Consider the following 25028-nt stretch of genomic DNA (forward strand, 5'->3'; position numbering starts at 1 on the left):
TCTTCTTTATACTTCCAATGTAGATATATCATTGCTGTTTTTAGTTAAAAATCAGTGTTTATGCTCTTATGATTATGTATATACCACAATCACATTTTATTTCTTACAGTTTTAATTTTCCCTGGTGTTTCTAATTGCTTTCTTTTTCTTTGCACTTTCTTTTTTTTTTCATTTTTAAATTTTACTTATTTATTTTTTGGCTGCTTTGGGTCTTCATTGCTGTGCGCAGGCTTTCTATAGTTGCAGCGAGTGAGGGCTACTCTTTGTGCGGTGTGTGGGCTTCTCATTGTGGTGGCTTCTCTTGTTGTGGAGCACAGGCTCTAGGCATGTGGGCTTCAGTAGTTGTGGCATGTGGGCTCAGTAGTGTGGCTCGCAGGCTCTAGAGTGCAGGCTCAGTAGTTGTGGCACACAGGCTTAGTTGCTCTGTGGCATGTGGGATCTTCCCAGACCAGGGATCAAACCTGTGTCCCCTGCATTGGCAGGTGGCTTCTTAACCACTGCGCCACCAGGGAAGTTCCCCTTTGCACTTTCTGTCTTTGTCACTTCCTTAAGTTGTTCCAAGTTCTCAAGGAGTGTATTAAGTCTCTTGAATTTCATCTTTTCCTTGGTGGTTCTTTCTGAAACCTCATTTTTAGCTATTTTGAGGACTGACTGCTCCCTAGGGCTATATCACAGCTGTTGTCCAGGGACCTTCCTTCATTACCCTTCTGTTTCAACCCCTCTCTCCTGGATCCCATTGTCTTCCCCTTCTTTGTTAATGGAGGTAATATCTATTATACATACATAACTTCCTAAGAAGATATGAGAGAGAAGTGAAATTATTTTTTGCATATCCTAAACTGTCTTCTACCCTCTCTCTTGACTGGTGGTTTGGCTGAATAGAGAATGCTAGGCTGGAAACTATTCTCCCACAGAATTTTGAAGGCATTGGTCTGGCATCTTCTCTTGTCTAAGTTCCTAAAGAGCAGTCTTCTGATAGTCTGATTTTTATTCATTTATAGGTGACCTGTTCCTGTTTCCTTAAAAGTTTTTAGGATTTTTCTTTTCTTCACACTTAATATTCTAAAATTTCATACTGACATATCAAAGTGTGAGGATTTTTCTTCCCAATCATTCTTTGTGTAGAGTACTCAGTTGGCCCATTTTATTTGAGACTACTATGTCATAGTGCTGGGGAATAATCTTATTTATTTAAAAAATTAAAATTTTAATAATAAAATATTTCAAACCTGTAGAATGATAGTTATATTTCATTGTCCAGAATTAGAAGATGTTAACATTTTATCATATTTGCTTCATATCTATATCTATCAAAGATACAGCTGAAACATCACCATTAAACCTTACCTGTCCCCAGAAGTAAACTGAAGTTAGTGTGTCTCATTCCCCTGCATGATTTTATGCTTCTATTACTTATAAATGTAGCAATAAATAACATTGGCAGTGTTTTGTGCGTTTTAAAGTTTTATATAAATAATGTCATTTTGTTTGTATCTTTTTACAACTTGCTTTTTTTATTCATTATGTTACTGAGATTTCTACAGGTGACACATAGAGATCTAGTTCATTCATTTAAACTCCCTATAGCTTTCCATTATGTATCAGTTAGGAAGACCTTCAGCTAAAAGTAACATAAAACTTGGCTAGTAGTTTAAATATACTAGGTAGATTTTTTCCTTTCACATAACAGGAAGATCAGAGATAAACAGTCTAGAGCTCAGTGATTTTATCAGGAGCCCAAGTTTATTCTAGCCTTCTGCTTTGTCCTTAGCCTATGGCTTTGGTTTTCATACCTGTCACATCATTGTTGCAAGATGACTGCTTCATCTAGAAGTCTCATGCCTAGAGTCTGTGCAGGAAAAAAGGGAAGGTAAAGAGCAAAACATGCATTCTAACTGTGTCTGTCACTTCTTATTAGGAAGATAAAAGTTTTCCTGGAAACTCTACCCAGTAGACTTCCATTAAATCTCATTGGCTCGGTAGGTAGGGTCACATGACTACTCCTAGGATCATTTACTGGCCAAGGGCCATAAGATTACAATGAATGGTTTAGACAGGTCACAATTTATGTCTGGGGTTGGGGAAGGTATGTATGGCAATCAAGGGCCCTGTGTCCCTATCTGAGCAAAATGGGGTTCTATAAACAGGCAAGGAGAGGAAGGAACGAACGTTGGAAAGTGTAGCAGACACTTCTAGATGAGCACCCAGTGCCCATTCTCCCTGTTTTCCTTACTAGCAGAACCCAATCTTATTTTCCCAGAGTCTTTTAATTCAGGTGTGGTTTTGAGTAACAGAAAAGTTAACTATAAATTTAGTGGTTTAATTTTTCACCATAAAAAGAAGTCCAAATGTGGGCTGTCCAGTGCTAGTAGAGTGGTTCACTGAAGATGTTAAGGACACAGGCTCCTTCGTCCCCTGTATCCATAGTTAGAATATGGCCTTCACTCCCATGATGAAAAGATGGCTGCTGCACTTCCAGGCATCATGTTCCAGGCTCTAGATATAAGGATGAAATATAATTTGCCAGATATAATACGGTTTACCAGATAAAATACAGTTTGCCTGTTAAATTTGAATTTCAGATGAACAGTGAATAGTTTTTTAGTATAAGTATATCTCAAATAGTGCACGGGGGGACTTCCCTGGTGGTGCAGTGGTTAAGAATCTGCATGCCAATGCAGGGGACACGGGTTCGAGCCCTGGTCGGGGAAGATCCCACATGCCACAGAGCAACTAAGCCCATGTGCCACAACTACTGAAGCCCTCGCGCCTAGAGCCCGTGCTCCACGACAAGAGAAGCCACCGCAATGAGAAGCCTGCTCACTGCAACGAAGAGTAGCCCCCGACTGCCACAACTAGAGAAAGCCTGCATGCAGCAACAAAGACCCAATGCAGCCAAAAATAAATAAATTAATAAAAACATAGAGCATAGGGTATACTTATACTAAAAATTATTTATTGTGTATGTGAAGTTCATATTTAACCTGCAGAAACTGTATTTTTGTTTGCTAAATCTAGCAACCCTATTCAGGGAGGGAGGGAGAAGAAGGAAAAATGAAGGGGGTTTCTTTGGGAGAGGCTTTATCCAGGAAGGGAATCTTTCTCCAGGTTCTTTCACCTACATCTCTTTAGAGAGGGATTGCTGAAGGGCATCTGGGGGAAATGATTATTTTCAGTTGGCCACATTGCTGCCCTGAACAAAATAAGAACAGAAGAGGAGACAGACATCAGGCAGGTAGCTAGCAGTGTCCTCCACACGGGCCTCCATGCACACAGCCCCACCTTGTTTCCCCATCATCCCCAAATCGTTATATCCAGTGGAGACATTCAAAATATTTCACAACCAATATGGCGCCAACACCAACCAATCAGAATGAATACCCAACTGTTAAGAATGGATACCAGCCACAAACAGAAGCCATACTGGTGCATATTGGAAAACCAACTTTACTTATATCATAATTTTTGATAAAATTAACGTTTATTTTTATTCATTATGACTGTATAAATTTTGCTCACAGCTGACTTGCATAGTGTACCATGATTACTTTTCCTTTCTACAATTCTTTATTCTTGGTAGAATCTCGGTACCCTCTCGAAATAGTCAAATTCATCCAGATAATTGATCAGTTCTAGGTTCTCCTTGGAGACATCCTGTCCAGAGTGTGATCTAAGATGCACCTGTTGCTCCCTGGACTGCGGCATAGCTCCCCTCCTAGGACCTACCTGTGCCAATCTTTTGTGGTGAATCCCATTTCCCAGATGCCATATTCCTTTCTTTGATGTTCCTTCATCTTGCTTCAATCACTTCCTGAGAAAATTTTTGAGACATTTCATGCCTGAAAATGCCCTTATTCTACTCTCACATTTGATTGATAGCTTAGTTAGGACTGAAATTCTAGGTTGGAAATAATTTTTCCTCAGTTTTGAAGGCATGAATCCCTTGTCTTATAGCTTCCACTGTGGCTATTCAGAAATCAATGCCAGTTTTCATGGTGGATTCTCTGTAGGTGAATTATATTCTTATTCTGGAAGCTTTTAAGGTCTTCTCTTTATATGTAATATTCTAAAACTTCATGATGATGTGAGTTGGAGTGGATTTTTTGTATGTATGTATGTATGTACATATGTATTTTTGGCTGTGTTGGGTCTTCTTTATTGCTGCACATGGGCTTTCTCTAGTTGCGGAGAGCGGGGGCTACTCTATTGCAGTGCATGGGCTTATTGTGGTGGCTTCTCTTTGTTGCAGAGCACAGGCTCTAGGCGCGTGGACTTCAGTAGTTGTGTCTCACGGGCTCTAGAGCACAGGCTCAGTAGTTGTGGCTCACAGGCTTAGTTGCTCCATGGCATGTGGGATCTTCCCCGACCAGGGCTCCAACCTGTGTCCCCTGCATTGGCAGGAGGATTCTTAACCACTGAGCCACCAGGGAAGTCCTGGAGTGGATTTTTTTTTAAAAAAGTATTTTTCTGAGCTCTCAGCAGCCCCTTTCAATCAAGAGAGTCAAATCCTTCAGTTCTGGGAAGTGTTCTTATGTCATTTTCTTAATAATTTCCTCTATGGGGCTTCCCTGGTGGCGCAGTGGTTGAGAGTCCACCTGCCGATGCAGGGGACACGGGTTCGTGCCCTGGTCCGGGAAGATCCCACATGCTGCAGAGCCGCTGGGCCCGTGAGCCATGGCCGCTGAGCCTGCGCGTCCGGAGCCTGTGCTCCGCAACAGGAGAGGCCACAACAGTGAGAGGCCCGTGTACCGCAAAAAAAAAAAAAGTAGTAATAATAATAACTTCCTCCCTACCATTTTTCCTGATTTCTCTTTCAGAAACTCCTACTACTTTGATTTTGGAACCCCTGGATTGATCCCCTGATTTCCTTGTCTTTTTCCTAAAATTTTTCTTTGTATTTGTGCTCTATTATCTGATGTATTTTTTCAACTTCATCTTCCAACTCTTGTATTGAAAGTTTTCTTGTAACATCTCTTTAATTTCCAAGAGTTCTATCTTATTCTTTAAAAGTTCCAGGTTTATAGCATTCTGCTTTTCTTTTTGTCATGGATACAATTTTTTTTTCTAGTCCACCTGAAGATGTTAATTATATGGTTTTCAAGTGGTTCTTTGGCTGCTTGCAGTGCTCCTGTTTTCTTGGACTTTGTCTTTTCCTGTTTGTTTTGGTCTGTGTCATTCTGGTGATTCTGCTGGCCATCATAATTTGGAGTGGAGCTGCTAAACAGCTGTTTGACAGCCTGGACTTCTTGAATGATAGACTCAAGGTGGGCAATTGGGTGGAGTCCTAACTATTTTGTTAAAGATCTCCAAAATGTCAGAATCTTTAAGTCCTCCAGTCTCCTACCTGGAGTGTGTAAGCTTCATTACTGTTCTAGGAGAGGGCTGAGTGGCTCACTATTTTTAATTAAATCCTTTTTTCCCCCAGTGAAATGACATCTTCTTGCTCTCAACTATCCAAGGACCATCTGAGTTAACTCTTCCATCTTCTGGGATAGGGGAGCCATTCTAGGAGACTGAACCTAGGAGCGAGATCTGAGGGTTTAACTTAGTCCTTATGAAGATTTTCAACCAACTCTCCTGTTTTCGGCCCCATCCTCTATCCTGGTGTTCAGGTGAAACGACTACCTCCAACTCCCCTTTCTCTACTTTTGAGAACAATTTTGTATAAGTTAGAGACTATATATACTTGAAGGTTCAGATAAAACATTTTAAAAAAACCCTCTATGCTTCTGGTGTTTATTTTTCTTTTCATTACAGAAAATTTTCAAACTTAATAAAAATAGAAAAAATAATATGATGATTCTTTTGTCCCTACAAAGCACCTTCAATAATTATCAATATATGACTGGTTGTGATGCTTTTCCCGTAACCATTTCAGTTATTGGTTAATTTGGAGTTTCTAATTTTTTTAAGTTATTTGATCATTTCTATTACTTTTCTAATCAACTATCTGTTTATTAGCTTTGTGACTAAGAGCTATAGTTCCAGAAACAGGCAGTCTGGGTTTGAATTGCTGTTCCCCCCTTTGAGCAGTCAATTATGCCTTCTGTGCCTCAGTTTCCTCATCTGTAAAATGGAACAACAATGTTACTTATAGTGAAGATTCAAGTAAGTCATACCTGCAGAGCAGAGCGTTTAAAATAATGCCTGGCACATTGCAACAGTAGCTGTTATTATTATCTAAGTTAAAACATATTGGCGTGAAGTTTTTCATGGCATTCACTTATAATTTTAAAATTCTCTACTATATTTTTAGTTACATCCCTTTTTCATTCCAAATGTTGTTTACATATGAATATTCTCTTTTCTTATTGATTAGTCTTGCATGGTTTGCCTATTTTAATAATCTTTTCAAATAATTGCCTTTAGATTTATTAACCATCTCTATGCTCAGTTGTTTTCTATTTCATTATTTGTTGCTTTCATCTTTTATATTTATGTTCTTCTACCTTCTTTTCTCTCTCATTTTTTTCTAGGTTCTTTAATTAACTGCTTATCACATTTATTTTCCTTCTACTTTCCTCTCTCCCTCCCTCTTTCTTTCCTTTCTCCCTTTTTTCTCAAAGTATATTGTAACCCACAAGTTTCAAGTTGTAATTCAAGTCTAAATATGTAATAAGTTCCATTGTGATTTCCTGTTAAGCCCATCATTAGAAATTATTTTTCTAATGATATATGTATATATATATATATATATATATGTTTCCAAGTATATGTATATATAATATATTTATTATACACATATATAAAAATATGTATTTATATATTTATTTATATATATAGTCATTCCTTTGTATCTGTGGGTGATTTGTTCCAGGACTGCCCACTCCATACCAAAATCTGTGATGCTTAAGTCCCTTATATGAAGTGGCATAGTATTTGTGTATAAACCAATGTACCTCTTCCTGTATGCTTTAAATCATCTCTAGATTACTTATAATACCTAACAATGTAAATACAATGTAAAAAGTTGTAAATACAATGTAATGTTATGTAAATGGTTGCTGGTGTGTGGCAGATTCAAGTTTTTCTTTTTGGAACTTTCTGGAATATTTTTAAAAAATATTTTTCATTCATGGTTGGTGGAATTCATGGATGCAGAACCCACAGATAATCTGTATAGTTTTGGGTTTTTTTGTTTTTAGTTTTTTTACTGTAGAAGTATGATACAGATTCTTTAAAATTTACTAAGGCTTTCCTGAGACCTAGTATATGTGCTCTCTTTGTAAATGTTCCATTTGTACTTGAAAAAGAAATGTGTTCTCTTATATATATATATCTCCCCAACATATATATATTTGAGCTTCCTCAATTTGTTTATATGTTCTTTTGTCTTAATTTTTTTCATCTGCACTAAGGTCTTCTGCTATGAGTATGAATTTGACCATTTCTCCTTGAAATTTTACCTTTTTGTGTCATATACATTTTGAGGCTGTGTTCATCTTTTACTTTATAGTTATGAAGGTGGAGGAGGAAAAGGCTGGGGTAGGGAAGCTGGACCCCCCTAACTACAGGAGGCGATGTCAGGATCAGGAAGGTAAGTTCACCTTGAGAACTTGATGCAAATTCTTGGAGGGTCTGGGAATTCCTTGGATATCCTTATAACAGCCCTTCCAGCTGGGAAAACTAGAGAGTTGACCCACCCACAGTGTCTCCCCTAGATCAGGTGGGACCAGCCTTAACCATGTCTTAAAGGGACCACGTGGTCAGGTTGGAGGCAGGTAACTGGTACTAGGATTACGGCATAGCTTCTCCAACACAAAATTAAACTCACTTATTTTACAAGCTCTACAAATCATACTAAATGCCAAATATCAACTTTTTATAGATTCTAAAAATGGCAGCTCAGGTAAAACCAGTGAAAGAGGATATTGAGTGGGGATATTTTTGTTGCTCCAGAATTGCTCACTCAGAGACCCTAAGTATCCTACATTCTACAGAAAAGCAGCCACAGAGTTTATGAAGAGACACTACCCCAGCTCTTTTGGAGGGAGACAGTAATCTTCCTGTCCAGCTGGATGCTTCCTGAGCTGAGGAACGTGTAGAGTCACTCTGGGCTGTTGATGAAGAAGAATGCAGTGAGGAGCTGGCACTGTCCTGAGCCAAACTACAAGATGTTCACAGTGAGAAGAGAGGTCCTGCAGAGCAAAGAAACAAGCTGGGGGTGGGCTAGTGATTCCCTACAGTTTACCAGCTAAACAGCCACACTCTGACGGTTATAGTGGAGAAAATGAGACAAGTTAGATCCATGGCAGAAAGAAAATATTCCCCTGACAACCATCCCCTGATTTTTTTTTTAAAAAAGGGTGCTCTTTGTTTGTATAACCCCTCACAATTCTGAAAATCATGTTCCCATTCACCATTCCATTCTATCTTCTCAAGAACCATGCCTAGCCAGTAGAGAAAGAATTTTTATTCCTGCACTATCAGTGAGAACACTGAGTCCCAAAGAGGCAGATGTGCATGGCCATACAGCAGGTGAAGAACAAGCCAGGGAGCACCCAGGGCAGCTAACTCTTGGTAGAGGCCTTTCTGATACATCTGCTGCCTCTCATTTCCATTCCTGGCCTCAAGGGTGGAGAATAGGAGCTCATCATTGAAAGAACCAAATATGCTAAACCTTTAGAGTAGAACTACTTATCTCTAAATATTTGTGACCATGGCTTACCTCAGATTACAGTTTGCTCAGGCTCAGTGTAGGAGAGAGAAAGAAGGAGAGCACCAGCCATTCTGATACTGGTTCACTAGGAAGTGAGGCTGCGCTTCATAAAGGTATCTACCTCAAATTTCTCATTACACCCACGAGAGATTGAGGGTCCAGAAGAGCAAGCAGTAGGATAAGGTGGGGGTGAGCTGGGGTTCTAAAGAGATTTGGACACTGATATCCATGTAACCTTACTCTCCAGTGCCTAGTAATGCACCAGCCAGCGTAGACTAACACAGAATCTGCTCACCAGAGTGGGCATTCAACATGTCTCTAAAAGGCCTAGACATGCTTCTTCAAGGTTCAGCTTCATGTGGTTTCAGTGTGATATGTGCAGTCAGTGATGCCCAGGCATCTAGTATGTCAGCTTCAGGAGTTTGAGCCAACAGGCAGCCCTCTCCTCCAAGGGAAAATAACAAACAAACAAACAAAAACAAAACAACCCCCCCCAAAAAAAACCCCTCACAAAGTTAGTGTAGATCTTGATGTAAGAACACAAAGTCCAGTTTCCCACTCTGCCACAGACTTTCAAATTTTAGCTGCTATTCTTGGGCTTCAGAAATAGTCATAATGTTCAATAGCTGTTGACCAGCCCTAGGGAAAATTTTTACCACAAATCAGTCAATGTGATACACCACATTAATGAAATGAAGAATAAAAATTATATGATCATCTCAATAGATGCAGGAAAAGCATTTGACAAAATTCAACATCCATTCATGATTAAAAAAAAAAACACTCAACAAACTGGCTATAGAGGGAATGTTCCTCAATATAATAAAGGCCATATATGACAAGCCCATAGCTAACATCATATTCAATGATGAAAAGCTGAAAGCTCTTCTCTAAGATCAGGAACAGAACAAAGGTGCCCACTCTTGCCACTTTTATTCAAAATAGTACTGGAAGTCCTAGCCAGAGCAATTAGGCAAGAAAAAGAAATAAAAGGCAAGAAGAAGAAATTTTTAAATTGGAAAGGGAAAAGTAAAACTGTCTCTATTTGCAGATGGCATGATAGTATAAATAGAAAATGATAAAAATTCCACCAAAAAATGGTTAGAATTTAAGAAATTATTTTAAATTAAAATTTCAGGATAAAAATCAATATACAAAAATCAGTTGCATTTCTATACACTAACAATGAACTTTTAGAAAGAGAAATTAAGAGAATAATTCCATTTACAATTGTATCAAGAAGAATAAAATACCTAGAAAAAAATTTAACCGAGGAGATAAAAGATCTGTGCACTGAAAACTGTAAGACACTGATGGAAGAAATTGAAGACAACACAAATGCATGGAAAGATATTCCATGTTCATGGACTGGAAGAATTAATATTCTTAAGATGTCCATATTAGCCAAAACAATCTACAGACTCAATGGAATCTCAATCAAAATTTCAATGATGTTTTTTTCACAGAAATATAAAAAACAATCCAGAAATTCATATGAAGCCACAAAGAACCCTGAATAACCAAAGCAATCTTGAGAAAGAAGAACACAGCTTGAAGATCACACTTCCTGATTTCAAACTATATTACAAACTACTGTATTCAAAACAGTATGGTATTGGCATAAAAACAGACATATAGATCAATGGAACAGAATAGAGAGCCCAGAAATAAATCCACACATATATAGTCAATTAATTTATAACAAAGGAGCCAAAATATACAATGGGGAAAGGATAGTGTCTTCAATAAATGATATTGGGAAAACTTGACAGCCACATGGAAAAGAATGAAACTGGACCCCTATCTTACACCATACAGAAAAATCAACTCAAAATGGATTGAACACTTGAACTTAGGACCTGAAACCATGAAACTCTTAGAAGAAAACATAAGGGGTAAGCTCCTTGACATCAGTCTTGGCAATTATTTTTTTTAATTTGACATCAAAAGCAAAGGCAACAAAATAAAAAACAAAGCTAAACTACATCAAGCTAAAAAGCTTCTGCACAGCAAAGGAAATTATCAACAAAATGAAAAGGTAACCTACAGAATGGGAGAAAATATTTGCAAATCACATATCCGATAAGAGGTTAATACCCAAAATATATAAAGAATTCATACAATTCAATAGAAAAACAAAACAGAAATACAATTTAAAAATGGAAGAGAAACTGAATAGAAATTTTCCCAAAGAAAACATACAAATGGCTAACAGGTACTTGAATATGTGCTCAACATCATTAAATCATCAGGGAAATTCAAATTAAAACCACAATGAGATATCACCTCACAACTGTTAGAATGGCTGTCATCTAAGACAAGGGATAACAAATGTTGGCAAGGATGTGGAGAAAAGGAAACCATTGTGCACTGTTGGTGGGAATGCAAATTGGTGCAGACACTGTGGAAAACAGTATGGAGATTCCTCAAAAATTAGTAACAGAACTACTGTATGATCCAGCAATTCCACTTTTGGGTATATACCCTCCAAAAATGAAATCATTATCTTGAAAATATATCTGTACTCTCATGTTCATTGCAGCATTATTTATAATAGTCAAGACATGGAAACAACCTAAGTGTCCATCAGCAGTTGAATGGTTAAAGAAAATGTGATATACATATGAATATTATTCAGCCATAAAAAAGAAAGAAATCTTGTCGTTTGCAACATGAATGGACCTTGAAGACATTATGCTAAGTGTCTTAGACAGAGAGACAAATACTGTATGATCTCACTTATACATGGAATCTAAAAATCCAAACTCATGGAAACAGGGAATAGGTTGGTGGTTACCAGAGGCTGGGGGTGGGATGTGAGGAATTGGGTGAAGGTGGTCAAAAGGCACAAACTTTCAGTTATAAGATAAATTAGTCATGGGGATGTGATGTACTGTATGGTGACTGTAGTTAACAATAGTGTATTGTATGCTTGAAAGTTGCTAAGAGACTAAATCTTGAAAGTTCTCATCACAAGAAAAAAATTTGTAACTATGTGTGGTGATGGATGTTAACTGAACTTATTGTGGTAATCATTTTGCAGATATACGTATATCAAATCATTATGTTGTACACCTTAAATTAATACAATATTATATGTCAATCACAACCCAAGTTAAAAAAATAATAGGAGAAACTTGAGGTGGCATATGGTAGGGTACATGGAACTTCATGTATTATCTGCTCAATTATTCTGTACATCTAAAATTGTGCTAAAAAGACTATTAATTATTTTTAAAATTGTTGACCAACTCAAGACAATACGGATGAGAAACTGGTGGCAGAACGTCCTTTCTGAGGTCTGAGGGAATTCTAGCTGCCTCTATGTGTACAGAGTTAGTGGGGGATTTACATAGTAGCCAGGCTTCTTAGTGGAATGCTGAATTAGGGTTCTTGGTAGCTCTAGTTCTTGAAAATTCTAGTTTACAAAACCAGCTTTGAGAAATCCTTAATAACTCACCTCTCTGATGAGTAGTAGTTCACATAGTCCTTGGTTGTTAGTAAAAATGGCCCTTGATGGAAATGCATATGGCTTTCCCATAACAATTGAAGCCGGGGCTTGGCATTTTGAACTAAATATGTGACCCACCGAGGGGCTCTCTCCTGGACCATGTGTCATGAACCATATGTGTTTATTGCTGCTCTGGACTAGCAAGAATGGGGAGATGGGAGTTCTGCTCATTCTGACAGAATTCTAACTATAGGGCCAAGGGTCTCCCTTCCAGCAACTGGGGAGTTGGTTCAGAACTGGAATTCTATCAAGCCCAGTGGCCCCGTCCAGGAATGCTTTGCCTTCTGATCTTCTTCAGTGGCCTCAGCTCTTGTAACTGGAAAATATTAAGGAGAAATGCCAATTTTCAGTAACTCTACCTACCCTCTCTTTTATTCTGTGCCCACAGACTGCCGTTCCATCCACATTGGGCTTTCAGTCCCCAGTTACCCTCACAGGAAAAGAGACCCGAAGGGACATCTTTCAGGCCTGCAAAAGGTCCACTGGGGCTTGCGGTCAGAGAAGCCGCAGCAGGGGCTGGCCAGTGCCTGCAGCACTGTGGATCATGTCATCAGGACACGTGAGTTCTTGAGGGGACCATTCTGGGGAGCCGTCTGCTGGGTGGTCCAGATGGGGCAGGGCAGGGCAGGGCAGGGGGGTTCTCTGGAGAATGTGAGGAACGCCCCATGTTGCTCAGGCCTCTCAGTCCCCTCTGCTCTGCTGCCATGGCAGACCAGCCTCTCTGCTCAGGGACACCTTTAGTCAGGCTGAGCCCCTGTCCCTCTCTGGTGACTTTGAGACCTCTGCTCTGATCCATTCTGCCTTGATTTCACAGTTTAATTCTCAGAATTATTTCCTGTTTCCAAATTCCTAGGGGCCACACAGCCGTTGCCCGAAGAGCCAATAACAAACATGAGTGTCTGGCGTGAGGTGTTGTGCTCAGTAAACTGAATTCCTTATTGCATTCCCCCGACCCTCGCTCTTCACCTGAGCTTGAAGGAATGGTCTGGAATTGTCTGGGCACCCTCCTCCTCAGCTTGCAGAGTCCTGGAGGCTTTCTCCCAGGACAGCAGAGCCCCTGAGGCCTTCCTCTGCTGTTGAGGAAATCAGTTCTGGGCTGGTTAAACATCAGTCTTTTGTTCTTTCCTGTGGAAAGAAAAGTATCAATCTTAGGAGGAGTGAAAAGATTAGAGCACAACTGTGACATTTTATCCTTTTGAGCCTTCGCTGTTTCTAGGGACATGATTTCACCTGCAGCATATCCCAAATCTGCATAATAAATGGTACCTAATTGGTTTCTGCTATATAGTTCCACTGTCTTGAGCAAGGCAAAATGAGTTATTTTACCATCTAAACCTTCAAAAGAATGTCAGAGGCAGTAACAACCTCTTAACATTCCTGTAGGAGACCTGACATACACGCTTGCGAAGGCCATCTGAGTCACCCCCAACCCTGCACTGCCCTGAACAACTGCTGTCATTGGCACCAAGTCTACCAAAGCCTGTGACTTTTCCAAAGTAAATGTGCCTCTGTGGGAGAAGGGTTAATGGGGAGTCCTTTGGAGGTGTCTAGTTTAAGAGATAAGCTTTGATTAAAATATGCATGTGCACACATACACACAAACATGCACACACAGGCTTATGCACACATGCATGTTCGGGGTAGACATATCAGAGACCCAAAGGAGGGCTAGCCTGGAGGGAAGGCCTGCTCCCCATGTTGGATCTGGACGCTCCCACTCACTCTCTGGGGCATTCTCCTGTCACCCCACCACATTCAGAGGTGAAGTCACCCTTTCAAAGTTGAGTCTGCTGGATCCTTCCTGAGTCAGGGAAGAGGAAAGTGGGTTAGAGCTGGTGCTCTCTTATCGAAGGGTTTGGAGGAGGTCTAACAAATGGTATTTGCTGATGCAACATGGTGCATCACAGAAGTGGTCATGAACGGTGGATTTTATGTTGTTTTGGTGGTTTCTGGTTAATGGGACACTGGTTTTCACTGGAAACCAAAGGGGAGGGAATGGAGAATACTTTGGTATGTTTGCACATTCAGTTCATTCTCTTCACAGCCTGCTACTCCCATGCATGTCACATGGCATGGCTGTGGAACAGGGGAGAGAATGGGAGGGCCTAGGAGGACAGGAAATTTCAGGCCATGTCTTTCAAGCTGGGGTAAAGTAAGAACCCCTTTTAAAGGAAAAAGTGGTTGTGGACCCATGAAAATGCATTTGTACATTTGTAGAGCCCCAGGGGACCATAAAAATCCCAGTTTGAGAAATAATATCTTAATTAAGGTTTTATTCTGTAAAAGTGTCTTACATTTTTGAATTATAACAACAGAAAAGTTTTGCCCTTATATCTAATGAAAGAAATCTTTTTAAGATTATCATCAAAATGGAAACATGAAATTAAAAAATTCTAATAGATCCCACCTACCCCTAAGAATACTTTCCAGACCACAGTTCCAGACATGCTGACTTAAGGGGGCCACGAAGCCTGCTAGCAAAGTCAACAGCCACCGCAAGTTTTCTGTAGCCCATGGGGGCTGAGCTTGTTCCGGCCATTCTCTTAGGGGTGGTAGAGGTTCACCCCTCAGTCCTTCACTTCTTTCAAACCAAACAGGGCATTGTGTGTATGATGCAAATATAAACCCTGCTCCACCACATCCCAGGGTCAGTAACAATGACCCGAGGAAGGGAAAACAAAACAGTGCCCAAGTAATTTTACTGCATCATCTAGATAATTGCCTGAATCTGCCACTTTTCTTTGCTGTAGGACAACTGACCACATGTGTTTTCCCTCTCTGAGTGTCCTGTCTATTCTATGAATCCATTCAGACAGCCCAGGCAGGTGGTCTAGCTGGCCACAAAGTCCAAGTGGGACCTACCTCTACAGAAGAGGGGAATCATGCAGAACGGAGGGCGTGGGTGCTGGCCAGGCAGGTGGCTAGACATAGCTAGGCCTGAGAGTAAAGCAGGCTGTGCAGATGAAGGATTGACAGGTGACTCCTTTAGTTTCTGCCTCACAAAACAATGACAAGAATTTGTACCATGAAATGGTATTTCATTGTAATTTTGTTAACTAAATGTATACTGTTAATAAAAAGGAGATATTATTACCCTCATCTTCAGATTGGGAAATCAAGGTTTGAAGAGATGTAGTGTGTTACAGCGGTAATCAGTGAAACTAGAATTTGAACACAAGGTCTGTAGACTCTAAAACCTGTGTGTGTCCCTTCCACTACACTACTATCCTTTGTAAGTTATCACTGGTCAGTCACCATGTTGGATATGGGCTGAGAATTGTATCCTTTTAAGCAGCCAAATTGCCTTATGATGACGGGGATAGGTAGGTAGTAGTTACACCATGATATGATACGCCATAGCAGTTGGATTACCACCCCTTCTTCCAATATGGATATAATTTAGGAAGTCAGTACTTAGCAGCCAATCAATTTTGACTCCAGCAGAGCATAGGCAGGGAATAGAACCATCAAGCTGTGGTGAGAATCAGCAAGTACCATGCTTCCTTCCCTGGAAAGAATGCATTTTCTGGCTCTGAGAACCTCTTGAGAGCTCTTACAAGCAAGAGGGTAAAAAGCAGCTGTAGAAATATGGCTGCCCTTTGGCATCTCTTGGCTGGTGTTAAGAACCGGAGCCAAGATCTAAGAGGAACAAGACCGGCCAAGCTCAACCTGGTGTGTAGGCACTAGGGTCTCAGTGCCTTCATCTGCAGAGTGAAAGATTGTTGTAGGGTGACCAACTGTTTCAGTTTAACTGGGATGGAGGGCTTTCCCAGGACATGGGACATGGGACTGTCAGTGCTAAAACCAGTCAGTCCGAAGCAAACTGGGATGTTGGTCACACTAAGTTGTGAGCTCCTAGATGAAATATAAACAGACATGAAGTATTTTGCATGGTGCACAGTGCATGACAGGCACTTGACATATGTTACTTCAACTGATCTTTGTTAACCCAATTTAAAAGCACTCCTTGGGCTGCCCTGGTGGCGCAGTGGTTAAGACTCTGCCTGCCAATGCAGGGGACACAGGTTTGAGCCCTGGTCCGGGAAGATCCCACATGCCGCAGAGCAACTAAGCCCGTGCACCACAACTACTGAGCCTGCGCTCTAGAGCCCACGAGCCACAACTACTGAGCCCACGCACCACATCTACTGAAGCCTGCGTGCCTAGAGCCTGTGCTCTGCAACAAGAGAAGCCACCACAATGAGAAGCCTGCGTACCGCAATGAAGAGTAGCCCCCACTCGCCGCAACTAGAGAAAGCCTGTGTGCAGCAACGAAGACCCAACACAACCAAAAATAATAAATAAATAAAAATAAATAAATAAAAAATAAAAGCACTCCTTTACAAGTGGACATCTGGTTTGGCTGCCGTCACTGGTACTGAGAAGCTTATGAGATCCTTCTGGTGGGAGGGGTGTGAAAAAGTATTAAGGTCTTCTTCTACTTGCCAAGTATTGAACAACTCTAGGGTCACTAAAAGATCAAAACCACCCCAAGATGAGCAGTAAGGGAGAGGAAGGCTATTTTTTGGCCAGGTGTTTGAGCCTCATATGGTTCCAAAGGCTTTAGATTTCATGGGGTCTTTCTTTCCCATTTCTTTTTATTTATTTATTTGTTTGTTTGTTTGTTTATGGCTGCATTGGGTTTTCGCTGCTGCACACTGTCTTTCTCTAGTTGCAGCGAGCGGGGGCTACTCTTCGTTGCAGTGTGCGGACTTCTCATTGCAGTGGCTTCTCTTGTTGCGGAGCACAGGCTCTAGGCACACGGGCTTCAGTAGTTGTGGCGCATGGGCTTAGTTGCTCCGCGGCATGTGGGATCTTCCCGGACCAGGGCTCAAACCCGTGTCCCCTGCATTGGCAGGTGGATTCTTAACCACTGTGCCACCAGGGAAGTCCCTCTTTCCCATTTCTGATGAGGAAGGAGCAAGCGTTGGGACAGAAGACAAATTTACCTCTAAATCATCTGCTCCACTAAGGAGCTCCTGAGACAGGCTGTGTTTGCAACATAGGAGCAAAGACAATTGGATTTCTTTTAGAGTTCGAAGCTTTAAAATGAGGTGGTTCCCTCTGTCTACTTTACCAACTTGTTTCTGAGAAGGAGTGGTAAAGAGAGGAGCAGAGACAAAGGGGAACAGGAGGGACGAAAGGGGAAAGAGTATAGTCCTAGGCCTTTTAGGCATGCCCCACCTCGGTGTGTGTGTAGTGGGGGGAGGTTGGGCAGACAGAAAGGCAAATTCAAAATTCCTGAAGGAAGCCTGTATTTGCTCTTCTCTCTCTTCTTGCCCTTGACATCTTAAAACCTGGATTTCCTGGAATTATCAACATAGCATTCAAACAAACAAAAGCACAAACAAACAAAAACCCCTATTGGAAGGGAATCCTGAGTTAGTGACCTTAAGACCTAAGGGGAAATTAGGGTTGAAAGCTCAGTTTGCAAGTGAACCAATGAAAGTTCTAATAAATACAAAGTTATTATAACCCATATATGTTACCTGGATTTACCTTATTCCTTGAGAGTTAGTGTCCTTACCTCTGCCTAAATTTCTGTGAATTTCCAGCGACTTCCAGTCTCAGTATCACTGTAGCTCCAAGTCCTGCCTGCTGGGCTTACAGTCTCACTGTGTCTCACCTCCTGTACCTGTTCTCTGCCCTCACCTCCAGCTCCAGCTCAGGCATGGGATTCAGTCCTCCTTTGGTCTCCCCCAGATTGGTCACATACCACATACAAGTGAGCAGCAGACTTTCTTGAAGTTCAGAACCATGGAGCAGTTTTACCTTGCAGAGATACACAATTTTTTTTTTTAATATGTTTTTTTTTAGTGTTTATTTTATTTTTACTTGTTGACAGTTTTGCTTTATTTATTTATTTATGGCTGTGTTGGGTCTTCGTTTCTGTGCAAGGGCTTTCTCTAGTTGTGGCAAGTGGGGGCCACTCTTCATCGCGGTGCGCGGGCCTCTCACTATCGCGGCCTCTCTTGCTGCAGAGCACAGGCTCCAGATGCGCAGGCTCAGTAGTTGTGGCTCACGGGCCCAGTTGCTCCGCGGCATGTGGGATCTTCCCAGACCAGGGCTTGAACCCGTGTCCCCTGCATTGGCAGGCAGATTCTCAACCACTGCGCCACCAGGGAAGCCCGGGATACACAATTTTTAAAGTGAGATACTAGATATCCCCTTTCTTTAAAATCCCCTGGTCACAGGAAATTTCCTATTGGCCACTTTTCTCTGCAGTTTCAGCTTCCTACCATATTGGCAACTCCCACCTCACCCCCACTCCCCCTCGCCAGTTCCGTCACATCTCCTGCTTCTCAGTTTTCAGCCACCCCCCAGCTTCTCCTCTCCCTCCCAACACATACACTCACTCCCCTCCCTTTCAGTCACATCAATTTCCCTCTGCCCACCTTAGCTCAACACCCATTTTTGCACAGCTAAAGACACACAGTGTGTTGAACTAAACACAAAGACCATCACCTCTAAGTCTAGCCCTTTAGTTAGATTTAACATTCTTTTATAACATTTACACTTGCAGGGTTTTTTTAAAATTTATTTATTTATTTATTTATTTTTGGCTGTGTTGGGTCTTCGTTTCTGTGCAAGGGCTTTCTCCAGTTGCAGAGAGCGGGGGACGCTCTTCATCGCGGTACGTGGGCCTCTCACTATCGCGGCCTCTCTTGTTGCGGAGCACATACTCCAGACGCGCAAGCTCAGTAGTTGTGGCTCACGGGCCTAGTTGCTTCGCGGCATGTGGGATCCTCCCAGACCAGGGCTTGAACCCGTGTCCCCTGCTTTGGCAGGCAAATTCTCAACCACTGAGCCACCAGGGAAGCCCTCCACTTGCAGTTTTTGAGAAGGTATACAGAAGAAAACCTCCCTATCCTAGAATTTCATATAATGGAGACTCATGATTAATATGGTAATTTGATCACAAGTATCAGAAACCTACTTGAGCTGTCTTGAACAAGGAGGGAGTGAGGGGGTGGGGGGAGAGAGAGTTAGTTTATGCTGTAAGAGCAAAGGAATTTCTCACAGTCCCAAAAGAACAAGCAACCAGGCTCAGCAGGAGGATGAGCACCCTCTCTGGGACTCATGGCCTTCCCCCTGCTTCTCCTGTAAGTCTGCTTTATTCCTCTCTCTCTGTAGCCTTTTCTGCCTCTCTGTGCCATCAGCTTCCATTTTACATGCGCCTTCTCTCAGAAACCGTCAGGAAACGCCCAGCTATCTCAGAAACCGAATTCAGAATTTCCAGGCTTGAGTCAGGTGTCTGATTAACTGCTCCTGGTCCAATTAACCATGGCGAAGGGGCACAGGTCAAGCATTCCACAAACACGGCTACCCGAGAGTCATCCTTTGGGTGGGGGACTGTATGGGCTGGCAGACAACCCCAAAGCTACTGACGACAGGATGGATTCCCATAAACACTGCACGTCTGCAGATTCTCTCCTCTTCCTTCCCAGAGATCATATTTTGAGTTTATGGACTGCTGTCTAGAAAAAAAACCTTACTGACCGTGAAACTATGACTTGGAGTCTTCCAGTCCCCTCTTGAAGACCACCTCAGATGACTGCAAGCATGACTTTGGAGCCCTCAGTTTCTGTCTCTCCCACTCCGCAGTACTCGGGGGCCTTGAGCTTGGCTCCCTACCCAGCTCCATTTCCTTGTTGCTGCTGAGGCTAGCCCCAGCTGCTATACTCATGAGTTAAGCAGTGAAATTCACCTAGCAAATATTTAGAGTGTCCATGCTGTGAGCTGAGAGAGAGCACCTCTGAAAAGACTCAGAGCTGAGGACCCTGGGTCCAAGTCCTCACGCTGACTTCCTGGTGGTGCTAAATGCCTCCTAGCTCTTCTAGGAGTTGAAGACTTGCAGGTTGCAGTCCACACGGTGATTTTGTGCTTTGCTCAACTAATGACTGGACAGGTGCCCCCCTCCCTGCCCCCAGTAAAAGCACGATTCTGTTTGCTTCTTTTCGTGTGTTTCCTGAAGCTTGCTCCTGCAGAGGTTAGGTTTCTCCCAGAAACTGCTGGCTGAGTCCATACCTCCAGTTGGGTCATCGCTATGTGATTCTTGTTGTGAGCTATCAAGGGGCTATTATCTGTGGCCTTTCTCATTTGCAGATTAACTTGCATGAAGGGCCCGCAGTGCATTAGAGATGCGCTGATACCCTGATGCAGGAACCCAGCTCATAGAGCTAGGCTTCTGTGGGCCCGAGGGAAGGGAGTGGCCTCAGGGTGGAGTGGGAGGGGTAGAACAGGTATTTAGAAGCTGAAAAGGATTGAGCCCTTGGAATGTTTAAAAGGGCCGTTATTAGGGAGGAAAGTGTCAGACCTGTTGGCGACATCAATCTTAGTGATATTTACTGGGTAACTATGGCAAGCACTGTGCCAACCATGTCACATATATCATCTCATTTAATGGCCACCACAATCCAGTAAAGCAGGTGTGATTATTCCCACTTTATAGATGGAGAAACTAAGGCTAAGATTGCTTAATGCCTTGCCAAAATCCCACTGCTAGTAATTACCAGAGTCGGGAGTTGAACCTATGTCTGGGCTCTTAAAGCACCACACGAGTAAAGAGAATCTTCTGGCGTCCTTGGTGATCTCTCTCTGGGTGTTCCTCTGGGATTTTGAGGTCACCCACAGCCCCTGACTCGGTGTAGCGTGCAGGGTCTGCCCCGTGGCGCTCAGGAAGAAATGGGCCGACTTCAGCCTCAGTGCAGTATGAACTGTAGAGCCTGGGACCTTTAGAGGGGCCCATCTGCTCACTGCCCTGCCCTGCTAAGGAGCCCACCAAAGCAGGAAGTCCTTGGCGGGGGCATTTGCTTGGGGCCCCGCACCTAAAAACACAGCCCTGACCCTCTGCTGCTATGTTCTCAGCTTTAAAGTGGGCACACTTGATCCTTGAGCCGCAGGCATGAAGACATGGTAAGGGAGCGCAGGGCAGTGCAGGGTGAGGGCGTCAGCAGACTCCTGTCCTAACCTGGGGCCTGGTGGGGCCTTCTGTGCTGTAAACTAGGTCTCAGATTTCTCATCCTCTCATCCATCGCTAAGCTCTCTCCCAGCTCTGAGACTTAGTGAATTCAGGGTTCAGAGCTCCTTGGAGCCACAGCCACTCATGACCTCTAATCAACCTTGGCACATTGTAAGTATTCAGTAAGCACTTGTTGAACCAAACCCAGGAGATTAGGAATTTCTTAGCAGAGCAAAATAATTCCCGAGGAGGGTTCACCACACACCCTGAAGTGACCAGTTCCCACTGTCCATGGGCTCTCAGAAAATACCCACTGAGTGATAGTTGGCATTTTGTCTTAGAAGCAGACTAAGAGGGAAAGGACCAGGAGTTTGGGTTTAAGGCTGGGGAAGGAGAGAAACCAGCTCCATGGAATATTACTGACCAAGGGTGGTTGCTGTGGAACATGAGGCCCCCCAGCCCCTCTCCCCCTACAACTCCACCTCCACCCTGGGGCTGTGCAGCTGAGAGAATCCAAGGGCCAGGACACCTGCAGCCGAGGCAGTTTAGGAGGCCCTGGGGAGTCTCAAGGAAAATCCTACCTTTGCCTCTATAAAGGGGCCTGAGGAGAGGTGCCTGGGCTCCCCTTGGGCCCCCAGCCTTGGCAGGAAGGGCCCATGGGGGAGGGGGAAAGGGGCAGTTCTGCCAGTCCTCTCAGAGCCTACAGCTGCCACCCCCTGCTGCTGTGGAGACCCGGCTGCCTGCGGGAGGTTCTGCCCCCGCCACAGAGCCCTTCTCTCTCCACCGCACCTGAGAACGTGAGAGCTCTCTCTCACTCTCCCCACTGCCTTCTCTCTCTCTCTCTCTCTCTCTCTCTCTCTCTCTCTCTCTCTCTCTCTCTCTCTCTCGCTCTCTCTCTCTCTCGCTCTCTCTCACACACACACACACACAAAATTCTCTTATACTCACAATATCTTTAATTCACTCTCAATATTTTTTCCTCTCATGCTTACTACATCTTCTCACATACAACCCTCTCTCCACTTCCTCAGTCTTTCATACATTCCTTTTCTCTCTCCCTCACCCCCTCCCCCTCTCCCTCTCTTTCCCTCTCCCTCTTCTCCTCTCCCCACACCTCCCCTGGTGCTTAACTGGAAACAAAAGTGAGTTTGTTGTGCTCTGCTGGTGGGGAAGAGGACGTGTGAAGGCAGCAGCCAGGGTGGCAGCAGCAGAAACAGGCTGGGGCCAGAGGCAGTGTCCACAGCCGGAGACCCCAGCGCTCAGCTACTCCAGGGAGCAGGTAATGCCCCAGACAGGGCTGGTTCAGGCATCGCCCTCTCTGTCGGGTCTCGTCATTTCATGACTGTTCCATTTATTTGCCTTCTTATTTGGCCTTGAAGGCGGAAAGGGATTGCAGATTTAGGGAATGGTAGGCACAAAAGGTCCAAGGAGTGATGTGCTCTCCTCTTCAGAGAACTGTGTGTGGTCTGATGTGGCTGGGGTCCAGGGCATGTGGGGTCAAGAGTGGCTGGGGTCCACAGTGTCTGGGCTTAAGGATGGCTGGTGTCCAGGGTGGCTGGGATCCAGGGTAACTTCGGTCCAGAGTATCCGGGGTCCAGGGTGGCTAGAGTCTGGGGTGTCTGGAGGAGGAACATGACAACCTACCAGGGCAGGTTAGGGCCAGATCATGAGGGATGTTTTGAGCCCTGTCATAGACCCTAGGCTTTAGGTAATAGAGAGCTACTGAATGTTTTTCACCTGGAGAGTAACGTGACCAAATCTACATTTTAAAAGAGTAGTTCTTGAACGCTGATCTCATGGAGAATTGGTGTGCCCTCTCAGAATCAAGCAGTCATAGTCTTCTCCCAATTTAAGGAAAAAATAAGGTTATTTGTTCAATTGTTAAATTTTCTTCTATAAAATTTCCTTAAACCTTTGACGTCTGCTAGCAAGTGTCAATAATCAATAAAAAGGACTAAGTTTAAAGTAGTAGAAAAATTCGGAAATAAAAATCCATTTAAATAAATGCAGTCCATTGAGATAAATTGGTAGTATTTTCTGCTAGTAAAATTATTTCTAACTCATATGCACAATATTTTATGGTGCTGCTCAAAGAGCACCATGACTCCCAGGAGTTTGCCATGTGAACATGTTTGAAATGTCTTAAAGCAAACTCATAAGGAATGAGATGGATGGGGTAAGCAGCGGCAGTGGGAGCAGTAGGTGGCTCTTGCGATGATAGGAATAGGAGATAATGAGAACCTGAACAAAGGTGGTGGCAATGGTGGGAAAAAGGGAGAGAGCTAAAAAATAGTCAGGAAGTGAGTGGAAGACGTTAGTGTCTGATTGGACATGGATGATGAGAGAGAAGGAGGCTCTAGGAGTGAGCCCAAGGCTTCTCCTCTGGAGAAGAGTAGCTGGGTAGCCAGGAGCACTATTAATCAAAACAGAGGAGGGCAAGGTTGGGGTGTTGGAAGACGGGAGGCAGGGCTGCTTTGAATATGTTGAGATTGACTCGAGAAGTCTGGAGAACTACCAGATGGAGCAGTCCAGCTGGCAGTCGGAAATGCTCAGTAATCAGGACCTAGAGACGCGGGTAACCTCGGCTATAGGGTGACACCAAAAAGAACGTGAGGTGGTCCAGTAGGGGTGTAGAAAGAGAGGAGACAAGAAGGCCAAGGAGGAATCCTGGGGAAGATCAAGATTTAAGTGAGACATGCAAGAAGGGCCAGGGAAGGACACTGAGAAGGAATCCTCAAAGAGATAGGAAAAAATATCAAGAAAGTGTTATCTTATAAGAACCAAGAGCATTTCAGTTCAGAGGGAGCAGTCAGCACCACTCATGTCCCAGAGACATAAGCCAGACCATAGCTTCACAGTGTTGTAGGTTTGATTGATTTTATTGACTTATTGATTTGAGAATAGAACAAGAGAGATCTGAGAGCAGGGTTGTAAACCTGGGTGCTTAGTATAAATGAGATTAGCAGGTAATAATAGGGAGTAGTGGGGACTGTGGAAAACTAAAATGCGTATTCTCATCCATCACTGAGCTCTAATTGATTGTTGTCAGGTAGGAACATGGGCACTGTCATCAGAGTATCTGAATTTTCAAGAAAAGTCAGAAATCTAGATTTTTATATGCAATCTCATAATTCTTTATATTAGCAACAATTTCAAAAACTTTTATACTCTATGAGGGCTGAATTAAACACAACTTTGAGCTTCCAGTTTAAAATCTCTGCCTTAGTCAATGTCCTTAGTGTGGTGGGGATGAATCAGTTGCAGCAGGTTGGGAAATGATTAGGTAAGGAGGAAATAGAGGCAGCGAGTGTAGACCTCCCCTTCAATAAGTTGAGGAGAGAGAAGGGAAAAAGAGAGCAGCAGAGCTTAGAAGGCAGGCAGGATCAGGGGAAGGTGTTTCATGGTAGGAAGAGCTGTTTATGGGTTGAGAGAAAGAGGGTGGAGGGGGAGAAGTTGAAGACCCAGGTAAGGAAAGACTGGTTGATGAAATAAGGATCCAGTAGAAGGGAATAGATGGGGCCAGAGATAGGCTAGAGGAAGAACTCTTGTTCAAAGATAGACTGCAGCAGTGGTAAGGACACAGAAGCACTGGAAAGGAGGAAGTTGATGGATTTCGTGCCTAGAGGTCTTATTTTCTTGGTGATGTGGGATAAGAGATAGATCAAGAGGCTTGCAGAGAGGAGCAAAAGTTAGTGGTGGAAAAAAAAAAAAGTTAGTGGTGGCATTGAGGAACATGGGAAAGGGCATGCAAGGATAAGTGGAAGTGGCTGTACTTCTGAGACTTGTTAACAGTGGAAGCCCCCCATTTGTACAGCTGGGTGGTTTTCACCAGAGAGACTCATGAGCCTGAGTGCTAAGCTTGGTGGCAAGGGGGATTGGCACCTGTTATATTCCAG

General features: G+C 43.0%; 1 protein-coding gene across 9 annotated transcripts in view; it reads left to right on the forward strand.

Moving 5' to 3' along the window:
- SLC4A5 (solute carrier family 4 member 5) overlaps positions 1 to 25028 on the forward strand; it is a 132270-nt gene that overhangs the window by 25825 nt on the left and 81417 nt on the right. For all 9 annotated transcript variants that reach the window (XM_079940312.1, XM_079940305.1, XM_079940309.1 and 6 more), the window contains 2 exons: positions 7457 to 7537; positions 12559 to 12729. In XM_079940312.1, coding sequence (XP_079796438.1) covers positions 7459 to 7537; positions 12559 to 12729 — 250 coding nt within the window. In that variant the 5' untranslated portion in view covers positions 7457 to 7458. The remainder of the gene's footprint in view (positions 1 to 7456; positions 7538 to 12558; positions 12730 to 25028) is intronic.

This window comes from Stenella coeruleoalba (genome assembly GCF_951394435.1).
Source record: "Stenella coeruleoalba genome assembly, chromosome: 13".
Taxonomy (NCBI): Eukaryota; Metazoa; Chordata; class Mammalia; order Artiodactyla; family Delphinidae; genus Stenella; species Stenella coeruleoalba.